Here is a 25,771-nt window from a genome sequence, read left to right on the forward strand (position 1 = left end):
GCATCCCAGTTGTCCTAAACAATCTCTTGTTCCTGAGGACTTCAGGGATCGCTCTTAGTTCTCAGCAAGTACACCTAGCAGTGATTAGTGCCTTCCTCCCTCCAGTGGAAGGATGGTCCATCTTTACTCACCCTGCTTCAGCACAATTTATGAAAGACATGATCAGGACCTTCTGAGTAGTGCTTAAACCTACACATCAGTGGGACCTTAACCTTGTCCTGTGGACACTCTCAGGTCCGCCCTTTGAACCCATGGCAACATGTGCCAGGACCAGCCTGTCTGTGAAGGTGGCTTTTTGTGGCTATCATTTCTGCTAGGAGGGTCAGCGAGCTTGGAGCCCTCATGGCAGATCCTCCTTATACAGTGTTTCACAAAGAAAAGGTTTCTCTCCAGCTACACCCCAGATTTCTCCCCCAGATTGTTTGAGATCCACCTCAATTCAGTGATACTTACCTGTATTGTTCCCAAAACCCCACGCTGCTTCTGAAGAGAAGAGATCCCACTCCCTTGATATCTGGCATGCCCTGATGTTCTACCTGAAAAGAACCAAACCTATTAGGAAATTACCTGAAACTTTTTATTGACATAGCAAAGAGATTGCGTGGGCAAACCAGAATCTCCCAGAGGATTTCTAAGGGGTTTCGTTCGGGATGCATCTTGGAGTTCTATAAGATAGCAAAAATTTCTTCCCCTGGGGCTGTCGCAACTCATTCCACGCAAATAGACATGTGGAGGCAGCTTGTATCTGACATCCTGCTCCAAGGAAGCTACCAGGAGTTCTGTCCCAATGTTTGCAACACACTACACTCTAGTTCATGCCTCTGTTGCAGATGGGATCGGAAGTGCATTGCCTCAGACAGCGATAGGATTGGAAGTATTGCAAGCATCTTTGTTACCAGCTTCCTGCCACCCACCTCCAGTCTGAACAGTGCTTGCCAGTCACCCCCATGTGGAATACACATAATTAGTAGCCCTCAAAGAAGTGGAGGTTACTTGCTCTACTGTAGCTTCTTTGAGATGTGTGGTCCCTGTCTGTATTCTACTACCCACCCTTTGTCCCATCTCCTTTTGATGCTGTTGGATTTGCGGTAAGAGGAGGAACTGAAGGGGCATCAACCCGCAGTGCCTCTTCTACCCTTGGTTGGGAGCACAAGGAGAGCTACTGTGCATGTGTGGGCCTATGGACACTGCTTTGAAGAATTTCTAGATTCGGGCACATGGTGCACATGCACATACCTTCGTGTGTGGTCCCTATCTGAATTCCACATTTTGAAGAACCACCAGTTACGGCAAGTAACCTCCACTTTAAGTGACTGTCCTAATATCACACAGGAACTGTGTGGCAGAGGTAGGGATAGAATATAGTTCTTCAGGCAGGCATTCAATTGTCTTAACTATGAGATCATCCTTTCTCTTTATTCACTATGTATCTTGAAACTTCTGCAACAAATGAGTCAGGAGTCCTACAAGCAACAGCCTCATTCACTGTACAACTTTGATTTCTCAGAGCGTGGTCTGTCCTGTAAACTGATTGAAACAGGAATTCTGTGGAAATAGCAGTATGTTGTCATGTAGCTAAAGACTGTGTCATGATGTAAACACATAAGGGAGCAAATTAAGGTGGCACAAGAAAACATAGTACTGGCATTTCCTAATTTTTGAGCACTTGATTTTGCAACCTTAATGTCCTTTTAATGTAGATTGTGTGTAATTTCCTAGCTTTATAAAACCAAATTCCTTCATGTGGAATCATCATAACTTCACCTGGGTATCAGCATGGTTAGAACCTTTAGATCCACAGCCCAGACCTCCAAATTCAGGTTAATAGCCCTGCCCTTAAAAGACAGCTTTCTTTTGATAGTGAAAGTGGTTCTTTGAATGATTAAGGATTATTGCATTGCCTCCAAAGCCTACTTTAGAAGAGGCCTAGATAACCCCAGGGTAGAATCCAACAGGAATGAATCCAGGGAGACTACAGCCTGCTGTTCATGAAAAAGAGGTGAAGCCACTTGAGGAAGAAAGCAAGCTTTATCAAGGTTAACTTCTTTCAGTGCCAAAGAGGTAACAAGGAGAACCCTTGGCATTTTAAATGGTTAGCCTTAGGGTAAAAGGGTCTAGGCACAGAGTCTTAGCATCAGGACAAGCTAAGGAACTTTTTCTCTTCCTGGGTCCAAACAATATCTGAGCAGTGGATACTGGAGCTACATCCATTGTTCTCAATAATGGCACTGGATTGATAGAGATGTATATTATGAAAATATCAATTTGCATGTCAAGAACAAAAAGTATCTTTTTAACCGCTCTTTTTAAAAAATGTTGGGGGGGATAACCAGCTGTAATTAACTGATATAAGCATTGTATAACTGCTCAGCACACTATATAGATTCCAGCAGTGAGAGCTATCTGAGTACCCAGAGCCCTAGAAGGAGAGCCTGAAGCCTCTCATGACTGTCACAGAATACAATCAGTATTGCTTTCAGTGCAGGGATTTCTGGGTTGAATAGTTAGAGAAAAAGGAAATTCCCTCAAACCTCAACTTCAAAGGATGCTGCAAACATGCTGATAGACCTTGTTGAGATTTAGTATGATTTTAGTAGTCTTTGTTTTATAGTTGTAATGGTGGATCTATCATCATAACTCATGCTTTTATTGGGGATGTTGAGGTGATCCCACCCTATATTATTAAATGAAGGAATTAAGCAACATTTTGCACGTTGTGGCATGCACAGCCCTGTGCAACTGAGCTACAAGAGTTTGTGACCACCCTTTATTTGTCAGACTGTTTTGCAAACCCCAATGCGTGTAGGCACATTGGCTATAAGACAGTAACAGAGTGCCTTTTTAAGTTTTTTCTATCCGGTTGACCCAATTTTTTCAGTGCATCCATTTCTGCATGAATCAAGTTTTTAAGAGTATTTTCTTCAAGGAAACCACAGATACATCTATAATGTTCTCAGTGGGCTGTTTAGACAATGATTGATATGCCCAGGGGTTTGGCTACTGTACATTACAAATACAAGTTTAGATTTTACAATTATTCTTCTGACCAGCAGATGGAGTTCAAGAATATTACTTAAGAAGCTAATATAACCACCCAGTCCTAAGCTTTCTCAGTTGTTTTCTCTAACGTGAATTGGAGCAGCTCTCTTCTCCTTCTGACTTAAGTTTGTCAGAATGTTTTATAGCAAACTTAGTCTGCTGAATCTCAGCATTTGATCTTGCATGTTCCTCTATGCTCACTCTCAATAAACTTGGTTGGTTCTCTTGGTTTTGCATAATGTAGTGATTTTGATAGAAGAAATGATGAAATTGAGAGGTTTTGACCCTGCCCGTAGGGGAGTATATAAAGAGCTCAAATAATTTTGGATGTTGTCTACAAAAACTTTCTGTGGCTCAGCTCAATTTTCAGTAGTATTTTAAAGGAACTATAATTTAACAAAATATCTTCCCAGTAATTCAGTTTTCTGTCATGCAGTGAAATTAAGCAATGTGTAATCCTGACTATCATAACCAACTGAACAAAAGCTGCCAATGCAAAGTTGTGACTAAGAGGACTAATGTGATTCTTGGGTGTACAAACGGGACTATCAAGTTAGGAGTAGGGAGGGAAACGTGGAATTTCTTTGGAGTGCTGGTCCTGGTGTGTATTCCACAAATGGGCATGCGTGTGCACCATACACCTAAGACCAGAAAATCTTGCAAGTAGCGTCCATTGGTCCACAGCTGCATGTTGGATTTCCTTGTGCTCAGCACTGAGGCAGTATGGGGAGGTGCAGATCGACCATCTCTTCAGTTCCTTTTCACTGCTGTGTGGCCTGAGTCTGAATGCTCGGCCCGGAGCTATTCTCGCATTGTCTTAATCTCTCTAAATATAATTGTATATAATGTTAGTGTTTTTATAGTATTCTTATAGTTAGTGTAGCTTTGTTTTTCCCCACCCCAGGGACCCTCTCTCTCTCTTACCTTTTGAGAGTAGGTCTGTGCCCAGAATCACATGATTTAAAAACTGTCTTGTGTTCTTGCTCCTTCTCAGTCAGCAACTACCACCAGTACTGCCTTTACTGCTTTACTTCCCACCCCAGACCTGAGGGGGACGAGAGCTCTGACTGAGGAGGTACCTCATGGAGAAAGCCATGAGACGCCAGTCAGATCCATGCCAGGAGATGCCCCTATACAACCGCTACAGTCCTCAAGCAGTGTACCTCCAAGCATGAGTTCTGGAGCAGAGGCCGGATCAGATAAATCTACCCATTATCTCGGGCTTCTCATAAGAGTAAAGGGGCATTCTGACAAATATAAAAACAAATTCTCCTCTAAGTCTGTTTCCAAGAGAGAGGATCCCTTTCCGAGCCCTTCCAAGTCAGGTGAGTCTTCACATGCGGGTCCCAAGGACTTCAGTCTCCCTAAGCCCTCGTGACCATGAAGGGAATGCATGCAGGAACAAGGCTCCAGTGGAACTGCCACCACTGTTGACAGCAGTGATGACCGTGGCCTCTCGCAAGCCGCCAACGTCCTCTGGTATGGACCAAGAGCTGCAGACAGGACTCTTTTTCCAAAGGTAGACTCTGCCAACCACTAAGTCTATTGCGGCACTGTATCCAGCAGAACCAATAACTGGGACCCTTTGTGCTCCAGGACATACTGAGACATATGCTACTCCAGAGAATATCTTCAACCTTCCAGACCCACAATCTCCACTGGTTTTGGGCCTGGTACTTCAGAGGAACATTTTAATGCCAGAAGAGGATTTCAGAAAGAATGATTTATTCCCCTTCTCCATCCATGAGCCAGTGTTTGCTTCCACCAGCACCAGTAGTACCTCTGATGGAGATAGATCCAGCCTTCTTGTCGTCTGAATCCGATGTCCAGGACAAACTACCATCTCCCAGAGAGGTTAATCCAGACAGGGCTTTGAGAGTTTCCTGTACCCATCCTCCATGCAAGTAGGATTACTCTCCAAGGGATCATGGGTACCTCGTGCCTTCCCCTACACCAAACCAGTGTTGAACCCTTCATACAGGCCCTATTGGAGTCCTTGGAATCTTTATGCATTACAGCTTGGATCTGTGCACTCTAACAGAGTGTCACATCCCTCTCCTCTTAGGCAATTATAGAGTGGTATAGCATACACTTGTAATGTACCTCTACCCTTAAAAGGGCTGAGAAATATTACTTTCATGCCTGCAAAAGGGGAAGAATTCTTGTTCACCTTCCCTGCCCCCAACTCCCTAGTAGTACAAGCAGCCACAGATTAATCCAGGTAGCAACACCCTAAAGCCATCCCTGTGGACAAGGGAGTGAAACACCTGGATCGTCTGAGGAGGAGGGTATTCACATCCACTAGCATTCAGTTCTCAGAATCTCTAACTACCAGTCCCTGTTTATAAAGTCATATTTTGCTAACTACTTGAAGTTCCTGGAGTTCAAAGACAAACTCCCCCAGGAGGACAGGGCCCAATTCCAAACCCTTGTTAAGGAAGGTAGCCTCTATGCACCTTGCAATAAGATTTTAGCTGTGGACGCATCTGGTACCACAGTAGTAATGTAGTGTGTTGTGATTTCACTCTTTGGGGTTCCCTAGGGAGATTCAGAACACCATTGAGGACTTGCCTTTTCATGAAGCTGGTCTTTTCAGCAAGAAAATAGACAAGCCTTTGTCTCACTAAAAGACTCCAGAACAGCACTCCTCTTCCTGGGCATTCATGAGCCCCAAAGAAGCATCATCATAAACAGGTGTATAAGCAAAGATTCCTTTCACAGCCTTTCTATCACCAATAAGAATATGAACCACCACACAAGCATCAGAGTGCATATGACAAGGTATGCCGAACTGTCCACCTTGGTGATAGCCACCCAACCTCATCCAGCTGCTAAAAGCTATTTTTGATGGGATGCTTGAGCATTGCAACCTTGAGGCCATTCCCACCTGTTTCTGTAGTCCATTTTGGTGGCTGTGTAGCATATGTTGCCCTCAACTGGAGGGCTATAACAATGGACCTGTGGGTCCTAGATACCATCCAGTTTGGCTATACAATCAAGTTTGTTTACCCACCTCCTCCAAAAACACCTTTCCTGTCTTTTCAGGGAGCAGTCTCATGATGAGACCCTTCAGCAGGAGATGGAATTTTCCCTTGAATGAGGTGCCATAGAGGAAGTGCCATATCAGCATCAAGGGAAAGAGTTTTACTCGATTTCATAGTTCCCAAGAAAAAGGGAGGATTGAGGCCCATTCTTGAGATCATTTTTATTCTCAAACTAAAATTCTGCATGGTTATGCTGGCATCAATAATTCTCTCCTTGGAGAAGGACACATGGGTTGCAGCTCTTGACATGAAAAATGATTACTGTCAAATGAACCCACTGACCCATCCCTCAAAGGATTCCTGAGGTTTCTAGTAGGACAGGAACACTGCCAGTTCAAAGTACTACAGTTCAGGCTGGCAACAGCATCCAGGGTCTTCACAAATGTTGTCATCTTAATGTTAGTAGCACACATGAGATAAAATGGCTACACCATCTTCTTGCACTTGGACCACTGGCTTCAAACAGGCAGATGCCAGTCGGAAGTTCAGTCGGCAACCTTATCCTTGCTCTACTTCCCGGCATCCTTGGAATCTGGGTATACATGGAAAAGTCTATTCTGACTCCCACGTAACTCATAGAGTTTATAGTGGTGACCCTGGATTCAACTGCCACAAGTTCCTATCTCCTTGCAGACAGATTCCATGCCATGGACACTTTGATAAGACACTCACAGACCTTGAGCAACAGTGTGGATCTGTCACTTTCTTTGCCATTAGATACTAAAGTTGTCAGTTTGAGAGTAGATTCAGAGTGCTGTCCCTGCTGAGGATGAAGGCATCAAAATTTTAACAGTAGAGGCAGAAATACTTTTCACTATAAAGAATCTAGCAACAGCAGCCTTTTCCAGGTTGGCTAAATGTGTTATCAAGATAAGAATAATCTATGACTTTGGAAAATGGGTGACTAAATCTATATTTAGACTCTTAAATGACTGTCTCGTTTCCAAGTGCTGAACACACTCTTCGCTCATTGAAATCAAGTGTCACCTGTTTTATCTTACACATTAATGCTGTTCTCAGTTACATGTATGTGAAATGTACTTGATAACGCATGAAAACAAAATATTTTCTCATAGTCACAGATGCAAACCCAGGTACAGCAGGTGGGCATTGTACCAACACAAGCAATGGCGGCTGGACCAACAGCAGATCCTGAGAAACGCAAACTGATACAGCAGCAACTGGTTCTACTGCTTCATGCCCACAAATGTCAGAGACGAGAGCAAGCAAATGGAGAGGTGCGAGCCTGTGCTCTCCCACACTGTCGAACCATGAAGAATGTCCTCAATCACATGACACATTGTCAAGCTGGGAAAGCCTGTCAAGGTAAGAGCAAATTTTTCTTTCAGAAGATGAATATAAGAGTTCTTTACTACTCTCCAGTGGGTTTTTTCTCTACTGTTTTTGCCAGCTGACAGTGACTTTTTCCCGTGGCATAAAAGTTCCTTTCTTTAAATCGCTGCTACACCTTTTTGCTTTTTTTTCCCCTTCCAGTTTTGCCACTTGTTACCGCCATCATACAGTTGTTCTTAGCAGAAAGAATAAAATATTTAATCTTTCAAGGTCACTGTTAATACTATTTTACTCCTGAAAGAGTAGCATGTTTCACTTCTCCAATCACAGATCAAGGATGTCACATCTGCAGCATACCTGATCTCTACTAGCTTAGCATGTGGAAGCCATTAGATTGTTGTTGAACTAGTTTCCTTCATGTCAGAGCAGCTGAACTAGTTTTTGGCGTTTCAGAGCAGCATCTTCATTAATGTACTCTCCGGAGAAAGAGGTGTTCATTATTTGTTCAAGTCCTGACATTTTGTGTAGTTGTATTTGGGATTTTGGTGTTTGTAGCACTATTTAGTAAAGAAAATGAGGGTATTGGAAATGGAATTAGTTTATTCAGAGCCATAAAACCAGATTTAACCTTAAAGTTTATTGCCTCACTCTTTTGATAGTTGCTCATTGTGCATCTTCACGACAAATCATCTCTCACTGGAAGAATTGTACTCGGCATGATTGTCCTGTGTGTCTCCCTTTGAAAAATGCCAGTGACAAAAGAAACCAACAACGTAAGTGATCATTTCTACTTATCAGCTACTGTACAAACATTAGAATGACATAGGTAAAACAAACTGAATCAAATATACCGTACTATGAAGGACTTTGAGTTATAGTGGTTTGATAAACTCATTTGCTGTATATGGTATTCTGTTATAAAAATACATTTGGGCAGTTCCCTTTTTGATCATTATATTCAAGTTATTACTTTTAATACCTGATTCATGACAAAGGGAAATTCCCAGTCCAGAAAGACAACATCCATTTTGCCAAGACAGGATAATTTCTAGCTGTCATTTTGTATTAAGGTAGGTCAGTCAAATTATTAGTGAGTCTAGTTTATTATTCCCATAAATTGTGCAATACATTATCTGCACACAGATGGCACTTGAGAAGATGTAAGATTCTTTTCTATCTTTCATAATATCAGAAATAATTTCAAGTCTGGTCCTTAGCCAAGGGTGCTATTGATCAATGTAGGACAAACAAATTTGCATAAATGGAAACAGGTTTGTGGAGAGGAAGATCTCATGCATGTGTCCCAGCGATTAATCCTAAGAAGTAAAACTGCATTGAACTGTATATTTAACCCTAAAGAAACTGAATGAATGGCTGAAATTCTAGTAAGCCTTCTTGTGAACTCCACCATAATAGCTTAATATTACAGTTAGGTAATATTTATTTTTTAACTTCTGGTCTTTTGTGTTGATTTGTCCTCGAAGCAGATAATTGTTGAAATTATATTGGTGGGTTTTAAAGGATTGCTGGGCTGGATTAAAATAAACTGAGATAGAAGCTCTAACAGTGTGCTAGCGTGCATGCTACAGTCTGTTAAATGATATCAAGCAAAAGTAAATTTGAAAAGGAGATAAAAGAAAAGTCTCAAGTCATCGAGGGAGGTGGTGGGAAATAACTGAGGGTCAGGGATGAACTGCAAATTTGAGTAGTTGTGTTTTGAAAGAGTTCTACTTAGTTCTGGTGTAGGCGCTGAGACCACAAGGAAAGTGTGGCAAGCTAATAAGCCATGTAAGAAAGAGGTGGAAGAGTTTCACCGAAGGCAAAGGGAGTTAAGACTGGAAAGAAGATACCAAAAAAGTGATTCTACCATTCTCTTTTGTTTAGGTTAGCTTAGGTTGAAAAATTCCTGTGCAAGTTACTCAGATTTGAAACATATTGATAAATTTGGACCAAATTGATAAATTAAACAGTAATAAGTCACCAGGATAGATGGCATTTACCCAAGAGTTCTAAAGGAGCTCAAATATGAAATTGCAGAACTAAACAAATGTGGTATGTAACCTATCACTTAAATCAGCCTCTGGTATCAGATGACTGGAGGATAGCTAATATGTCACCAATTTTTTTAAAAGGCTCCAGAGGCAATCCTGGCAATTATGTGCTGGTAAGCCTAACTTCAGTACCAGGCAAATTGGTTGAAAGTATAGTAAAGAACGGAATGATCAAACACAAAGATTAACACAATTTGTTGGGGAAGAGTCAACATTGTTTTTTGTTATGGGAAATCATGCCTCACAAATCTATTAGAATTCTTTGAAGGGGTCAACAAACCTGTGGACAAGGGTGATTCAGTGTTTATAGCGTACTTAGACTTTCAGAAAGCCTTTGACAAGATCCCCCACCGAAGGCTCTTAAGCAAAGTAAGCAGACATGGGATAACAGGGAAGGTCCTCTCCTGGATCATAACTGGTTAAAAGATAGGATGCAAAGGGTAGGAATAAATAGTCAGTTTTTAGTAGTGGTGTCCCCCAGGAATCTGTACTGGAGCCAGTGCTGTTCAACATATTCATAAATGATCTGGAAAAAGAGGTGAACAGTGAGGTGGCAAAGTTTGCAGATGATAAATTACTCAAGATAGTTAAGTCCACAGCAGACTGCAAAGACTTACAAAGGGATCTCACACAACTGGGTGACTGGGCAATATTGATAAATGCAAAATAATGCCCATTGGACAATGTAATATACTCAAGAAAAAGATCTTGGAGTCATTGTGAATAACATATCTGCTCAATGTGCAGCAGCAGTCAAACAAGCTAGCAGAATATTAGGAACCATTAGGAAAGGGATAGATAATAAGACAAAATATCATATTATCACTATATAAATCCATGGTATGCCCACATCTTGAATATTGCATAAAGTTCTGGTCCCCTCATCTCAAAGATATATTAGAATTGGGAAAAGATACAGAGAAGGACAACAAAAATGATTAGGGGATTGGAACAGCTGGAGAGGTTAAAAAGACTGGGACTATTCAGCTTTGAAAATAGACTATTAAGGGGGGATGTGATAGAGGTCTGTAAAATTATGAATGATGTGGAGAAAGTGAATAAGGACGTGTTATTTACCTCTTCATATAACACAAGAAGCAGGGGTCACCTAATGAAATGAATAGGCAGCAGGTTTAAAACAAACAAAAGGAAGTACTTCTTCACACAACGCATAGTCAACCTGTGGAACTTGTTGCCAGGGAATGTTGTGAAGGCCAAAATAATAACATGGTTCAAAAAGAGCTAGATAAGTTCAAAGAGGATAGACGGATCAATGGCTATTAGCCAAGATGGTCATGGATGCAAAACTGTGTTCTGGGTGTCCCTAGCCTCTGACTGCCAGAAGTTCGGAGTGGATTACAGGCAGTTGATCACTCAATAATTGCCTGTTCTGTTCATTCCCTCTGAAGCACCTGGTGTTGGCCACTGTTGGAAGACTGGTTAGTGGGCCAGATGGATGATTGGTCTGACCCAGTTAGGCCATTCTTATGAATAGATAATATAAATTAACGCATTTTGAGGAATATAATTAGCCCTTTTATGCTGACTGTTACTTGTTTTACCAATCACCTCCCTGGTCTCCCTTTCTTTTAGGCATGGTTAATTGCTAGTGATTCATTTCTGCAATAACTGATTTTTGAGACATTTGCTGGTAGTATTAATCTTAAAAAATAGCAGCTTTAATATCTGATCAATTCCGGTGAGAAATCCATTCAGAGCATTTGCTCTCAAGTTACTAACTACAGAGTTTCTAGCAGTCATAATGCAGGTGTTATCATGGTGATCTTCTAATTTAAGTCACTGCAGAACACTTGGCTGTGCATTGTTCATACATTCATTGTTTTGTCACTTGTGTGATTTATCAAACCAGTAAGAGCACTTGAATTAAAATAAATTTTATGTAAAAAGCAGTCTTCGTTATTAGATCTCTGAGTAAGATGTTTTGGCTTGGATGCAACAGAAAGATGGAGGGTAACTGCAGAATTTGCCATCTTTTCTTGGAAGGAGAAGGCAATGCAAATCTCAAATCCCACCTCCTTTTCCTCAATTTGTTCGTAATTCAGCACTACTCACCATTAGCACTTACTGCCTAGCAGTGCACTGATGTGCAAAATTCTTCAATCTGAAATGCATGTCTAAGTGATATGCATGACTTCTCATGGCTTGTACTAAGCTAAAAAAATTAAGTGTTTGAATATTTACATTTTGTTTATTTAGATTTAGAACACAAAGGCGCACCTGTCTCACGCTTTAGGCCCTCTTAATGTAATATTAAAATTCAGTTAAATTAATGGGGTGCAACTGAAAATTGGCACATTAGCAACATGATACACAAGGATGTAAACAAACATTGGTGTGCTGATTCACAACATCCCAAATTAAATTATGCTTGCTTTTAGATGTGATTGCTTGTCATATCTCCTGTAATTGTTAAAAATGTCCATGGCAGAAAATGATGGAAAAAACTGAAAAAGAAAGGAATGGAAAGAGCAGTAACATTTACTTCTCTATCAAGTTGTGATGCAAACAGGATAATGTTTCAGGATAGCCATCTGGTGAGCCATCAGAGCACTAGAATCTGTAGCCCTGTTCCATTGTCTGTCTTAAAATTTGCACTTTGAATCCCTGTTGCATCTGTGCTGGGCTTTTATGTGGCTCCACCTTCTGAATTGTTGAGTCTGTGCTTCCCAATGTTTTTAATGCTTTCCAAATTTTGGAGCATGCTGGATCAGTCAGACCTCACTGGTATCTGGAACACTTCAAACTCCCTTTGAGTTCTAGAGGGTCATTCTGAAGCAGAGGTGCTATATACAAATACAGCACAGATGCATGTTGGTCCTCAGAACTATCTTTTAAAGATAGGGAAGGGGCAGCTTCAGGGGGAAAGAGCACAAAACGTAGGAAGATCTGGTGGATACCCCCTCCCTGTAACAACCACCTCACACTTGCTGATCCCCAAACTTCTGAAATCTTCTTATACCCTGCAGTAACTCATGTTCCAGCCAGACACTCCTCCATTTCATTAACCTTTCTCACTCCTGGGACAAATTCCTCTACCTAGCCTCCAACCCCAATTGCCAAGATCTTCAAGATCCACTGTAGCAAATTTTCTAAAATCTTTACACCTGTGCATGTGTAAACCTTTTCATTTCTGGAACCCTCTGCATTACGTCAAGAATCCAGTGCCTCACGTGCTTATCAAATGAATGGTGTGAAGCTATATCTTTTTAGGGTATCTTACTTAAGTCTGAGTGTTTGGATTTTCTACAAGGAATGTATGTATCTGATCTCAACTATATCCTTGATATAAAATGTAATCTTAAGTATCCTATGTACTCGTTCATAAGCCGAATTGTTTTAGAAAAAAAAAGGGAAGCACCAGAGAAGGGGGTCAGCTTATGAACAGTTATAGAGAGGGAGAGGTGGGACACAGCCCCTCCCCCCAACAGTGGGAGCAAGGAGAGGCAGCAGAGCCAGAAGGGAAGAGGCGGGGCCAGAGTCTCTTCACTTCTGGCCACGCTGCTCTCCCCCCCCGGTCTCCAAAGCAGCTGCGGGGATGGCAGGCTGCAGCCGTGCCGCTCGGCCCCGCCCCCAAGAGCAGGCTGTGGCCACACCGTCCGGCCCGCCGGAGCATGCTGCGGCTGTGCCGCCTGGTCCAGCCTGCTGGAACATGCTGCGGCTGCACCGCCCAGTCTGGCCCGCTGGAGCATGCTGCGGCCACGCTGCCCAGCCTGCTGGAGCAGCTCCAGCCAGGCCAGAGTCATCCTCCTCTGGCCTTCCCCAGATAAGGTGGGAAGGGATGGGATGGGGAGAGTGTGGGGGTCCCAGGCGAGGGGTGGGGTAATGTGGAGGGTGGTCACAGGGGTTACTCTCCTGACTCCCAGCTTCTCTTCTCTTCCCCCCCCCCCCAAAAAAAAAATTTCCCCACTAGTTGCTGTAAGCAGCTGGCGCGCCTGGACACTTTGTTTACTTAGGTTTACCTCCTTGCCTGTGGATGCTCGAGGTAAACAAACCATCTTGGCCCACCAGCGGCTTATCCTGATGGCTCGAGAGCCAAAGTTTGCTGACCCCTGAATTATAGGGTCAGCTTATGAATGGGTTATAAAATTTTTCCATTTTTACTTATCCATCTTGGGGCGGGGGTCGTCGGCTTATAAACGAACCGGCTTATGATCGAGTATATACGGTACTTATTTTTATTATTAAAGGTAACACCACCTATATTAAGGTTGTATGACACTTCCTCTTATAAGACCCTGTTTTCAGTTGCTTATACTTTGAAAAACTTTTATCCATTTGGACTAAAGTTTTCCATGCCAAGTGTCTGGGTCAGCTTGAACTTTTTTGGAAAATTTCAGATAAAATGGTTAAGGAATTTCCAAGAATGAGGCTAGGGCAAAATGCATTGCTGTGCCCGTATTAATAAATAAATCTTGACCTTTTGGACACGTCTGGTACCCCCATGCTTTGAGGTAGTGACTTAATTTGGCAAGGGGATGTCAAAGAGATGACTACTTCTGTCCCTTGAAAATTTATGCAAATTTGGACTAGTTTACGAACCTATGAAAAATTGCAATTCGCACAGTCTCAGCAGAGACGTCTTTGATTTTTAGCAGTTAAGTCTTTGAAGATTCTGTACTCACTAAGCCTACATGAGCCTCTCACTATTCCTAGTGCTGCCCAACCTCGCATATGCCATCCCTACAGAGCAACTGAACACTCTTCATCCCCTCACAGTCCCTACATGTGATTGGCATTCACATGTGCCATCCTCATACAGCGACTGCGCATGCTCCAGCCAAGGGCTATGGGGACAAGAATACTTACCCTATAATTAATGCTCCCAGTTTCTCTGGGCCAGGGTGGGGACGGGCACCAGAACTGAAAGCAGAGAATCTGTATTTCCTGTACTCTGTGATCCCATGCTGACACATAAGCACCATGTCTGAGGAGGAAATGGCGTGATTCAACTGCAAAGGGGACAAAAGGGAGGGTGAGGGAGAGAAGGATAAGACAAGGAGTCTGGGACTGGAGTTCGGGGAGAGAAACTGTGACCGAAAGTTGGTGGGGAGGCTGGAGTGGAGGAGTGAGGAGTAGTCTGGGATTGCTTGGGCAGCAAAGCTGGGACTAAGAGCTGGGAGTGGAGAATGGGACTGGTTTGGCAAGGACTATGGGTCTGGAAGCTAGGTAGGTGGTGGGAGGCTGGATCTGCCTGCTTGGGGACGAAGACTGGGACTGGAAGCTAGGAGGAGACTTGGACTGCGAGCAAGTGTAATGGACATAGGTTGGAAATATTTTTTTTTTTTTTTAAATGAAGAAAAAAACACTGTTGCTTCAAGTTTTATCTGCTTTGGTAAATATGCACATAAGCTTGGAACTTTTGAAGTACACTGTCCTTCGAAACTGCATGCATGCTGCCTATATGCTAGTGTCCCACTACCTCAGGGCATATGAAGGGGCATAACCCCAACCACCACTCTCTTCTTCTTGACCATCATTAGCAACATCTAGAAATCTAGAAATGATGTCCATTGCTTCACCGTTAGTCCTCTTAAAAATAAATTAATTAATTAATGGAGATATCCCATCTCCTAGAACTGGAAGGGACCTTGAAAGGTCATCGAGTCCAGCCCCCTGCCTTCACTAGCAGGACCAAGTACTGATTTTGCCCTAGATCCCTAAGTGGCCCCCTCAAGGATTGAACTCACAACCCTGGGTTTAGCAGGCCAATGCTCAAACCACTGAGCTATCCCTCCCCTTGGGAAAGCTTTGCTTTTTCAGTAAAATAGTTAATTGTTGTTAAAAACAGTGTTAGAGTTTTCCTCTGTTGGGTGTTTCAATGGAGCCTAAAGAAAATTTAGTTTCCTCAGCACTGATGTGGGTGCTCCTGTGTAGTGGCAGAAACTAAGACAATAGGCTTCAAACAGTGCCCCTCATATGAGAGTTTAACATCCTGTCATGGAGAACCACACAGGATGTCTCTTTGGTTTAAGAGACGGGCACCTTTCAGATCGGTGCTCAATTCATAAATCCATTTCTACTCAGCTTTGTTACACCCAGGAGAGTTGACTCAGACTAAGCTTCTTAGAGGAGGCCATGTGAGTATCTGTCTTCGGGGCAGAAATGCCAGCAGAATCCAGTCTGAGATCCTGGTCGCACTCGGCTGAGTCTGCATCTGGAAGTGTGTTCTGATCCTAAAGACACTCTGGCACAACTTGATCTGATTTATGCTGCACAGCCCCCAGTGCTGAAGATGAGGCATCTTCACATATCCTGTCAACCTCACAATCCCATTCCCAGAAGCTCAGAACTGTGAACATGAAGGGATTGACTCCTATTCCAGATGCTGCCTAAGATTCTGTGTTGAATTTTTGAGGCAGGCCTTCAGAAAACTGATGCCACTTGGTAGCTGGGCCCTTTAAAGGGAGCTGGACTCAACCCCACCTGTGACCATTTGCTTGCCTCTCCAGGTGGAGAAAATGGGTAATGCCAGGTGACAGGCCTTTTGGGGAAGTAGTAAGGAAAGGCCTATGGAAAAGTTCCCCCCCCCCCAAAAAAAAAAAAAAAAAAGGTGGCCAGACAGGCCTCTCCAGAGGGTGAAGGGAAACTGGACACAGGAGGGCTGGAAGAAGATCCTCCAGATCTAAGTCACCCAAATGCCCCTCTCTAGAGGAGTGGGCTTACCCAGTTTCCCACATGACTGAGGCACTCAAACTTACCGTAATGGAGAGTGAGAGACCCATGATATTCCTCCTCCAGAGATGGCTCCCTTCCAGTTCAGCTTTCTATCCTAAAGATAGTCAAGATAGATTGTGCTGATCTACATGCTTTTACAACAATCCCAAGGTCATTCAGGAAGCTGTACAAGCTGGAATTCTCCTTCTATAAGATCTGTGACTTTCAACTGAAAATGGGCCAAACCATTTCTTCTCACAGCTTGCCCTCAAATCCGGTGTCTCCCTTAAGAATCCATTTGAAAGGAAAGTGAAGAACTCTGTCAGATGCACTTAGAAACTAGGTTGCCCAGATTTATCAGATTTATAGCACAGTTGACATCTTTACATTGGTTCTAACCCAAGAAATGGGCCAGTAGATTTATTTATTTATTTTTAAGAATTCTAATATGCTTTTCTGCTTGAAGTTTCTCTCTCCTCTCCTTTGACTGCACATGCATTAGGCAGCTGGTTTGGTCTTGAACCTAAAATCAGTACTTCAAGGCAAGAGGGGCTCATATTGTGTAGGATTGAAGCTTGTGTTTCTCTAGTTTGGCTCTTCAGATGATAGGAAAGCCCAAGTTTATTTAAACTAAAATGAAATATATCTATAATATGCATGTTTCATTTACTTGCATGAAAGATATCTTCTATTGCCGTATCAATCTCATTTTTACTTTTTTCTCTTACCTCCTTAATCCCCCCACTCCACTTCCCTTTCTAATTTTTTTATTTTTTTATTTTTATTTTTTAGCCCTTCTAGGGTCTCCAGCTGGTGGAATCCAGAATTCTATTGGCTCTGTTGGAACAGGCCAACAGACTACTCCTTCATTAAGTAATCCTAATCCGATTGACCCCAGCTCCATGCAGCGAGCCTATGCTGCTCTTGGACTGCCATATGGCAACCAGCCACAGACACAGTTGCAGCCACAGGTACAAGGCCAACAACCAGCACAGCCTCAAGCTCACCAGCAAATGAGGACCATAAATCCATTAGGTGGGTGAAGAAAATAGCAGTAGAAATGTGTTCTGTAATAAACTTAATTGCAGCCTAATCCAGAAAATGAGGAAAGTTCAGGCATACTGATATGATTGCATATAGATAATGACTTTTTTTGTTTAGATTGAGTAATGAAACAAAGTTTTATCTTTAAGCATACTTTCGTTCAATCTGTTAGAAAAGTAGGAGGTTCAGTTTATGCCAGATATAGCTAATGATAGTTACCTTCAGAAAAGTATGATTAGCAGTTAAACATATCGCCGATTTTGTTATTGCTCATAGTGCTGTTTGTATTTAGGCATAATTCCTTATGGATTTTACCTTGTTTAATAAAGCATTTAAATCACTCATATTAAGATTGTTCCGCTTCAGCAGATACTGGATAGACTGAGTGAATATGATGGATAAATTGTCAGCACTCTTATGTTCTCTCTTGTGGTTATGTAAGCTCATCTCAGATCTCATGACGTTAGAATTTTAACTGTCAGTTTTTATAATGAAAACAGGTGTGCCAAAAATTATAGTATTTCTAATTTCCGTCGATGAGTAGTTTATTTCAGGAAACGCCATAAGAATTAGATGTTCATGGACACGTGTTTACCCGATATAACAAAAAAAATGTTTTTTTCTCATTTCTTAACCAAGTTCAAAATGCCATTTATGTGACATTTATTATCAAAACTCTGAAGTAAACCTAAGCAACCTTCTATACCAGTTTTGTTTAATTTTTTCCCAAAGGAGCTAACCAGATGAACCTTTCTGCAGGAGGGATAACAGACCAGCAAGCTAGTCTAATCTCAGAAACTGCTCTTCCAACATCCCTGGGGACAACGAAGTAATGCACACGTTTTATATTCTTGCTAAGTTAAAGATTTGTTTGCATGGAGAGTAAGTTTTTAAATGAAGAATATGCATTGTGTAATATGATTTTATTGCCATTGTATCTTCTGTTGTAATAATGAATGCTGCTCTTTGGCCACACGCTATCCCACCCCCATTGCCATTTCAAACCTGCACACCTCCCACCACAATTTTTCTTCAAACTTTTGACTTGAAAATGCATTTCCAAAAGTAGAATATTTTATTCTTTTGTGTACTAGTTCTGTATACTTAACAGCCGTGATTCTGTATCTCATAGATTGCCTGTCCTTTCATCTTCGTTCCAATATCTCACAACACCTAAGCAGTTTTAAAAGAATTAAATTAATGAGCCTCTTGACAATGGCAAGTAGCATCAATGAAATCTCTGGAGTGGTAGCAGTTTCCTTTTCTGCCCTCAAATTCCATGATTTCATTGCTTTTTATATTGCAGTTCGATAGCTTCACAGTTTCATTTTAAAATCTTTGTAACTGAAACTGTCAGTGAAGAAAATTGTTTTAAAAATAATTCTATTTCATATATGAAATGGGCAGTTTTGTTCCACCCTATAACATTCCCTTGTTTGTCTTCCTTTTCAGTCCACTAATGAATGATGGCACAAATTCTGGCAATGTTGGAAACCTCAGCTCGTTGCCAACAGCTGCACCTCCTTCCAGTACGGGGGTAAGGAAAGCATGGCATGAACATGTCACTCAAGACCTACGCAATCACTTAGTCCATAAACTGTAAGTATTTACCATGATGGGAGACTTTTTCCTAAATATTTACATTCCTTGATTAGTGACTTGCTGTATGGAAGTGTCTGAGTTGGGAAATTGTGGGAACCACATGAGTGGATTTTGATGTTACTAATTGAAATATCTCTAATTAATGAACTTTGATGTATCCAACCAGTGGCTCAAGAGATTGGTAATGGGATTATTATAGCAACTGAAAAGTGAGCACCTGATAGTTGAAGGCCTACATGATTTTGTAGTCTTGGTTCAGTTCTTGTTGGGGAAATGTATACACCATAAAAACCAGCATCAAGTTTGCACTGATGGGTGCCCTGCAGGAAATCTCAGCAGATGGCCCTTAGAGATTGAGTTACCTTCTTAACCCTATTATCTCTCCAACTCAGGTTTTAGGTTCTGAGGACAGTGCTAGCAAACATCCATTGCCTCTGCCCTTGCTGTATCTGTTTTGTAAATAAAGGACTTCATTCACTTGCATTGACAGTCTAAACGCATTTCACCATTACTAAATTCACTTAAATAATTGTGGGGGAGTGGTTGGACAATGGTTCTCTCTCTTAAATAGTGTTAATGTATGTTATGTGTATACAAAGTTTAACGATTGTAAAGAATTCTAAATGTACATTTATAGAGACGGATTTTGTTTTTTCCCCTGTAGCGTCCAAGCCATCTTTCCCACTCCTGACCCAGCAGCACTGAAGGATCGCCGCATGGAGAATTTGGTGGCTTATGCCAGGAAAGTGGAAGGGGATATGTATGAATCTGCTAACAGTAGGGTATGTTACCTCATTGCAGGCATTCACTACACTTGAGTGAATTGTTCATATTTTAAATCTGACATGTACAATGAAACCTGCTAAAAACCTTTCTTTTCATTTCACTACACGGCAGAAAATCTCCCAATGCTTTCAATGTATATTAGGTTTTCTGCTATAAAACAAGGTAACAAACTCAACTGCTTAGGTGGTTTTTGCAGTCCCAATTATCATACCCCATTCATCCACCAAACTAGGTCACTATTGGGAGACTGTTCCTATCTGCAGAGAGGAAACAGGCCCTCTAAATCAGGGTTTCTTAACCTATGGGTGGAGACCCAAAATTAGGTTGCCAGAATGTTTCAGGGGGTCACGTGACAGTTCCTGTGGCTCCTATCCCACAGGGTTGGCTGTACTCGCTTCCCTGTGCCAGGCTTTGCAACCTCTGGGGTCCCAGCACCACTCAGGTTTGGCCCAGCCATCATGATGATGGGGGTCCAGGTAGGCCAAATTTGAATGAGTGGCACTGCAACCCCATGAGCCAGGTGACAACTCCACTCACATAAGTTAGGTCCAGTTGGGGGCAGAGCCACACCTGAGCAGCGCTGCAACCCCGGAGGTTGCAACACCCGAAGCGGAGAGCCAAGCCCAGCCAGCTCCACAGCATAGGAGCAGCAGGAGCTGCCACTTTATGGGGTGAGTTCTGGGCAGGACTCAACCCCCCCAGAGGGCAGGATCTGACTGAAACTACACTAGAGCATGGTCATAACCAGGGTGAGGTGAGTGGGACAGCAAAGACCTGGGGTGACTTAGGCCAGCCCTATATGGCAGGGCTTGGAGAGGAAGTACTACCTCCTCCCCCTGACTCATTTCAGTGAGCCACCGAGCCTCTCTGGGTTGTACGGGGTGCAACCACCACCATGTTCCCCCTGTGGTAGGGGGCACAGCTATGCTTACTTGCCCCAGGCGTTAAAATGTCCAGTTACTGGTTCTGCCCCAGGGCCTCCATTCCCAGACTATTTACTAGGTTGTGACAGGCCATAAACATTTACAAATGGGTTCTGAACCCAAAAAGATTGAGAACCAGTGCTCTAAATAAATGTAAGTGCATAGGAACTTCCTGTATATCTCAAAGTAGTGCTAAAATGTTCCAGTATTCTCTTTCAAGAATTGTGGAAATGGATCCTCGCTCTTTGGATGTCTCCCTCTAGCAAACTAGTTCAGAAGCTTCCACAAGCCATGTGTGCTGGGACCACTCCCCTTACTTTAATTTTTGGGGGTCGGCCCAACTGCACTTCAGTTTCTTGGGCTGCTTGAAAGTGCATTCGGCTTGGAGTGCACAGCCCAGCATTCTTACTGGTTCCCTGGCTGGCTTTGTCCTTCCTTTTCCCTTTCGTTTTGACTTCTCTTATTTGTAAATAGTAATTTTAAAGGTTTCAGAGTAGCAGCCATGTTAGTCTGTATCCGCAAAAAGAACAGGAGTGCTTGTGTCACCTTAGAGACTAACAAATTTATTAGAGCATAAGCTTTCGTGGGCTACAGCCCACTTCTTCGGATGCATAGAATGGAACATATATTGAGGAGATATATATACACACATACAGAGAGCATGAACAGGTGGGAGTTGTCTTACCAACTCTGAGAGGCCAATTAAGACAACTCCCACCTATTCATGCTCTCTGTATGTGTGTGTATATATATCTCCTCAATATATGTTCCATTCTGTGCATCCGAAGAAGTGGGCTGTAGCCCACGAAAGCTTATGCTCTAATAAATTTGTTAGTCTCTAAGGTGACACAAGTACTCCTGTTCTTTTTATTAATTTTAAAGAACACTTTTAAATTTTCTCTGTCCATGCCATTGAAGACATTGTTCTGCTGGATCCTAGCCCTGTTAGGATGCTTACCCTTCCCCTGTTTGCAGCCTTGTTAGGATTTCTGAGGGAGCATTGACTCAACCACCATCATGGGTGAGGTGACTAAGAAAACTAGCTTTAATCTGTGTGCTTCATAAGATGCTGTGATATCAGTTACCAATACTTATCTGTGTTGCTTGGAAGAAGATCGTAACAAGGACTGGTGCTCAGTCTTCCTCACTTTCTCTGAACCTATAAAAATCTGGATAGTTGCCTCAAACTACTAGAGGTGGGGGAACTCAAAGTCTGGTCGACTGAGGTACTGAGCATCTGTTTTCAATGTTGGGCATGGGGTGAAAGCCACTTATTCAAGCCTGCCAAAGCCGTATAAATGTGTCCAGCAATGGCAACCATCAATGAGAAATCTTACCAGACTGGGGTCCCTAAGCCGATGCCTAAGGAGAAAGATGCTAAGCAGCTGGTTCTCCTGGGACATGACCCACGTTGTTGTTGCTGTTGCTGTTGCTGTTCCTCAACCACACTCCAGATGAGGATTGCCAGCTTCCAGGCAGTAATAGCAAAATATGGGCTCCCTATCTGGGATGAAAAAATGCACTTCTTGGATCAGCTCCCTGAAGTGTAGAAGTGTCAGGACAGATGACCTGCAGCTAGCCTGGTTACCTGTTACCAGCCAGTTTAGGTGCCACTGGGTGCCACTTGAGCTACCTGATTGGCCAAACAGCCCAGTTGGCCAAAGGCATCAACAGACGTGCTTTTAAGACCACCAGCAGCAGAAGGGCACTGGCTGCTCAAAGCATTTGCCCACAGCTTCAATAGCTCTTGTGCCTGCTTGTTCCCAGCCTTGTCTCACTCCAGGTACACTCTACTCAGACGTCTGATGGGCTCTGACCCTTGGTTCTGGTGCCTGATCTGAGACTTTGGGCTCCAATTCCTGACTACTGACTCATGCTCTAACCACTAGTCACGGCTGCCCACATCCTAGTCACTGACAAGATGCAGTGCAAGTCTTGTGGCAGATGGTGTCCAAACACACACTGGACATCCATCTAATGCTTCTGCCAGATCAGTGCAATGGCAGGGTTCTGATGCTCTTCTTAGTTAAAGAGCCACTGGTCGGACCCAAATGGAAGACTTTCCATTTGAGAATCTTGATGTCTTTTAGTATAGAGACAGAAGATGAAGGATTCCCAGGCAAAGCTCGGATCTCTTGGTCTCTACACTCTGTCAATAAGACAGAAATCCACTCACCTCTTCCCAACCTTTGGGCCAGATGTTGACTCAGAGGCACTTTTTTTCAGGTGGTGGTCCAAGCATTCTTACGAGAGGTCCCATTGGGGAATTCACCTGCTGAATTTAATTCCAGTAAAAAAAAAAAAAAAAAAATTAAAAGGGAGTCTGTATAGTCCTTCTTGTGGATTTTTACCTTTCTCCTCTGAGGACCATCAATTCCACTCTGACAACAGAAGTAGAATAATGTGATGGGTCCTAAGAACAGATCATGCCATCCTATTCCACTCTGGCATTACACCCCCATCTTCTCTGCCATACATTCTTTTTCAGGAATTATCATGAAAGTGCTGTGGGAACCATAGAGTTGGTCCCTCACCCATATGGGGGAAACGGGCTCTATACCAGTTATTTTCTGATACCCAAAAGAGCAAAATGATTCTACCTTCCATAATGGATCTGAGGTAAAATATTACAAAAGCTGAAGTTCCATGTGTTGACATTAGTCTCTATTGTACCTTTAAGTCCATAGGATTGGTTTGCGGTTCTCTACTTGAAGGATGCCCACTTCCCCTTCTCTGTCCATCCAACTCCTGGGAAGAATCTACAGATTTAGAGGGAAGGAGGATTTGGGGAACCACTACCACTACCCACAGCAGTATTGTTTGGGTTACTTTGATTTCTGTAGAAAGCCACAAATCTCTGCCTATGATGGCTGTTTTCTTCAGACATTTAAGACTACCCTTATTTAGATGCTTGGCTTATGAAAAAAGTTTTTGCCTATTCAGAAAGTCCTCCAGTCCCTGTGACTTCTCAGACTATAAGATTTATTTTCAACCCACAAGAAACAGAGTTAATTGGAACCCCGAGAGAATCCTTGAAGATTTTCTCTCCAGAGGACAGATTCCATACCATGAGTATTATCTGAGATCAGTGTTGGCGAAGCATATAATTCTTCCTTGTGGCAGTTGGGCACATGGCTTTTTGCATTTAGGTGATATTTTATGTCAGTCTGTGTCTGAGATCTGTGCAGGGCTATCTGCAAAAAATATCATCCCTATGCAGACATATGGATAGCTCAAGAGGAGTCAAGACTTGCTGCTGTGGTGGACTACGGAGGAATAGCTGTGTCAGGGAGTTTCCTTGTCACCTCCTTTGCAAACTGATGCAACCCTCTTCTCCCCCTCCCACCCCCCCAAAGTACCCTCTGTACCCAAACTGTGTCTTGAAGACCCCTAACCCCCTTTGGGGGGTGTTATACCTCATGCAGCCACACATCTCCTCAGCCATATAGAATTGGGAAAGGAGAAGCAGCCAGGGCAGAGCCACCCTGAGACTCAAGATGGCAGGCATAAGTTCAGAAGCAGTTTAAACATACTTTTTGATATTGATGTGATCACACTATGCATTTTACAATGACTGAGCATTCTTTCCACTCTGCTGGCTGACTTGACGGCTCAAGTTCCTTCCTTCAGTCATTTCCTTTCATCCTCCCTTCACGTACCTTTCGTGCTCTTTCCCCTCCTCCTTTTCTTGTTTCTCTTTCTAGCTAATCCCCTTCTGCCTTCCTTTCTCACATGCTCTTTCATATTTCATATATATATATGAAAACAAATAAAATAAGCAAAAACGCACCCAAAATTTTAAAATATACAAAATAGCTGTCAAGTGATTAAAAAAATTAATTCGATTAATCATTTGATGATAAAATTTATCATGCTATTAATCAATAGAATACCATTTATTTAAATATTTTTGATGTTTTCTGCATTTTCAAATATATTGATTTCAATTACAATACAGAATACAAAGTGTACAGTGCTCACTTTATTTGTATTACAAATGTTTGCACTGTAAAAAACAAAATAAATAGTATTTTTCAATTCACCTAGTACAAGTACTGTAGTGCAATATCTTTATCGTGAAAGTTGAACTTACAAATGTAGAATTATTTATGAAAAAACCCTGCATTCAAAAATAAAACCGTATAAAACTTTAGAGCCTACAAGTCCACTCAGTCCTACTTCTTGTTCAGCCAATTGCTAAGACAAACAAGTTTGTTTATATTTATGGAAGATAATGCTGCCCACTTGTTAATTACAATGTCACCTGAAAGTGAGAACAGACATTTGCCTGGCACTGTTGTAGCCGGCATTGCAAGGTATTTACATGTCAGATGCGTTAGATTCATATGTCCCCTGATTCTTCAACCACCATTCCAGAGGATATGCATCCATGCTGATGACGGGTTCTGCTCAATATAGATCCAAAGCAGTGCGGACCGACGCATGTTCATTTTCATCATCTGAGTCAGATGCCACCAGCAGAAGGTTGATTTTCTTTTTTGGTGGTTTGGGTTCTGTAGTTTCTGTATCAGAGTGTTGCTCTTTTAAGACTTAAGAAAACATGCTCCACACCTCATCCCTCTCAGATTTTGGGAGGCACTTCAGATTCTTAAATCTTCAGTCGAATGCTATAGCTATCTTTAGAAATTTCACATTGGTATTTTCTTTGCATTTTGTCAAATTTGCAGTGAAAGTGTTCTTAAAACAAACGTGCTGGGTCATCATCCGAGACTGCTATAATATGAAAAATATGGCATAATGTGGGTAAAACAGAGCAGGAGACATACAATTCTCCACCAAGGAGTTCAGTCACAAATTTAATTAACGCGTTTTTTTTTTTTTTTTTTTAACAATCATCATCAGCATGGAAGCATGTCCTCTGGAACGATGGCCGAAGCACGAAGAGGCATATAAATCTTTAGCGTATCTGGCACGTAAATATCTTGCTACGCCAGCTACAACAGTGCCCTGCAAACGCCTGTTCTCACTTTCAGGCGATGTAATTAAGAAGTGGGCAGCATTATCTACCGTAAATGTAAACAAACTTGTTTCTCTTAGCGATTGGCTGAACAAGAAGTAGGACTGAGTGGACTTGTAGGCTCTAAAGTTTTACATTGTTTTGTTTTTGAGTGCAGTCATGTAACAAAAAAATACATTTATAAGTTGCACTTTCGTGATAAAGAGATTGCACTACAGTACTTGTATGAGGTGAATTAAAAATACTGTTTCTTTTATCATTTTTATAGTGCAAATATTTGTAATCAAAAATATAAAGTGAGCACTGTACTTTGTATTCTGTGTTGTAATTGAAATA

General features: G+C 42.2%; 1 protein-coding gene across 2 annotated transcripts in view; it reads left to right on the forward strand.

The window, feature by feature from the left end:
• The window catches only part of CREBBP (CREB binding protein), a 175,561-nt gene that overhangs the window by 89,302 nt on the left and 60,488 nt on the right, over positions 1-25,771 (forward strand). For both annotated transcript variants that reach the window (XM_054041404.1, XM_054041405.1), the window contains exons 4-9: positions 7,160-7,409; positions 8,036-8,149; positions 16,895-17,137; positions 17,879-17,975; positions 18,599-18,745; positions 19,413-19,530. In XM_054041404.1, the coding sequence (XP_053897379.1) occupies positions 7,160-7,409; positions 8,036-8,149; positions 16,895-17,137; positions 17,879-17,975; positions 18,599-18,745; positions 19,413-19,530 (969 nt within the window). The remainder of the gene's footprint in view (positions 1-7,159; positions 7,410-8,035; positions 8,150-16,894; positions 17,138-17,878; positions 17,976-18,598; positions 18,746-19,412; positions 19,531-25,771) is intronic.

The sequence above is a fragment of the Malaclemys terrapin genome, chromosome 10 (assembly GCF_027887155.1).
Source record: "Malaclemys terrapin pileata isolate rMalTer1 chromosome 10, rMalTer1.hap1, whole genome shotgun sequence".
Lineage (NCBI taxonomy): Eukaryota > Metazoa > Chordata > Testudines > Emydidae > Malaclemys > Malaclemys terrapin.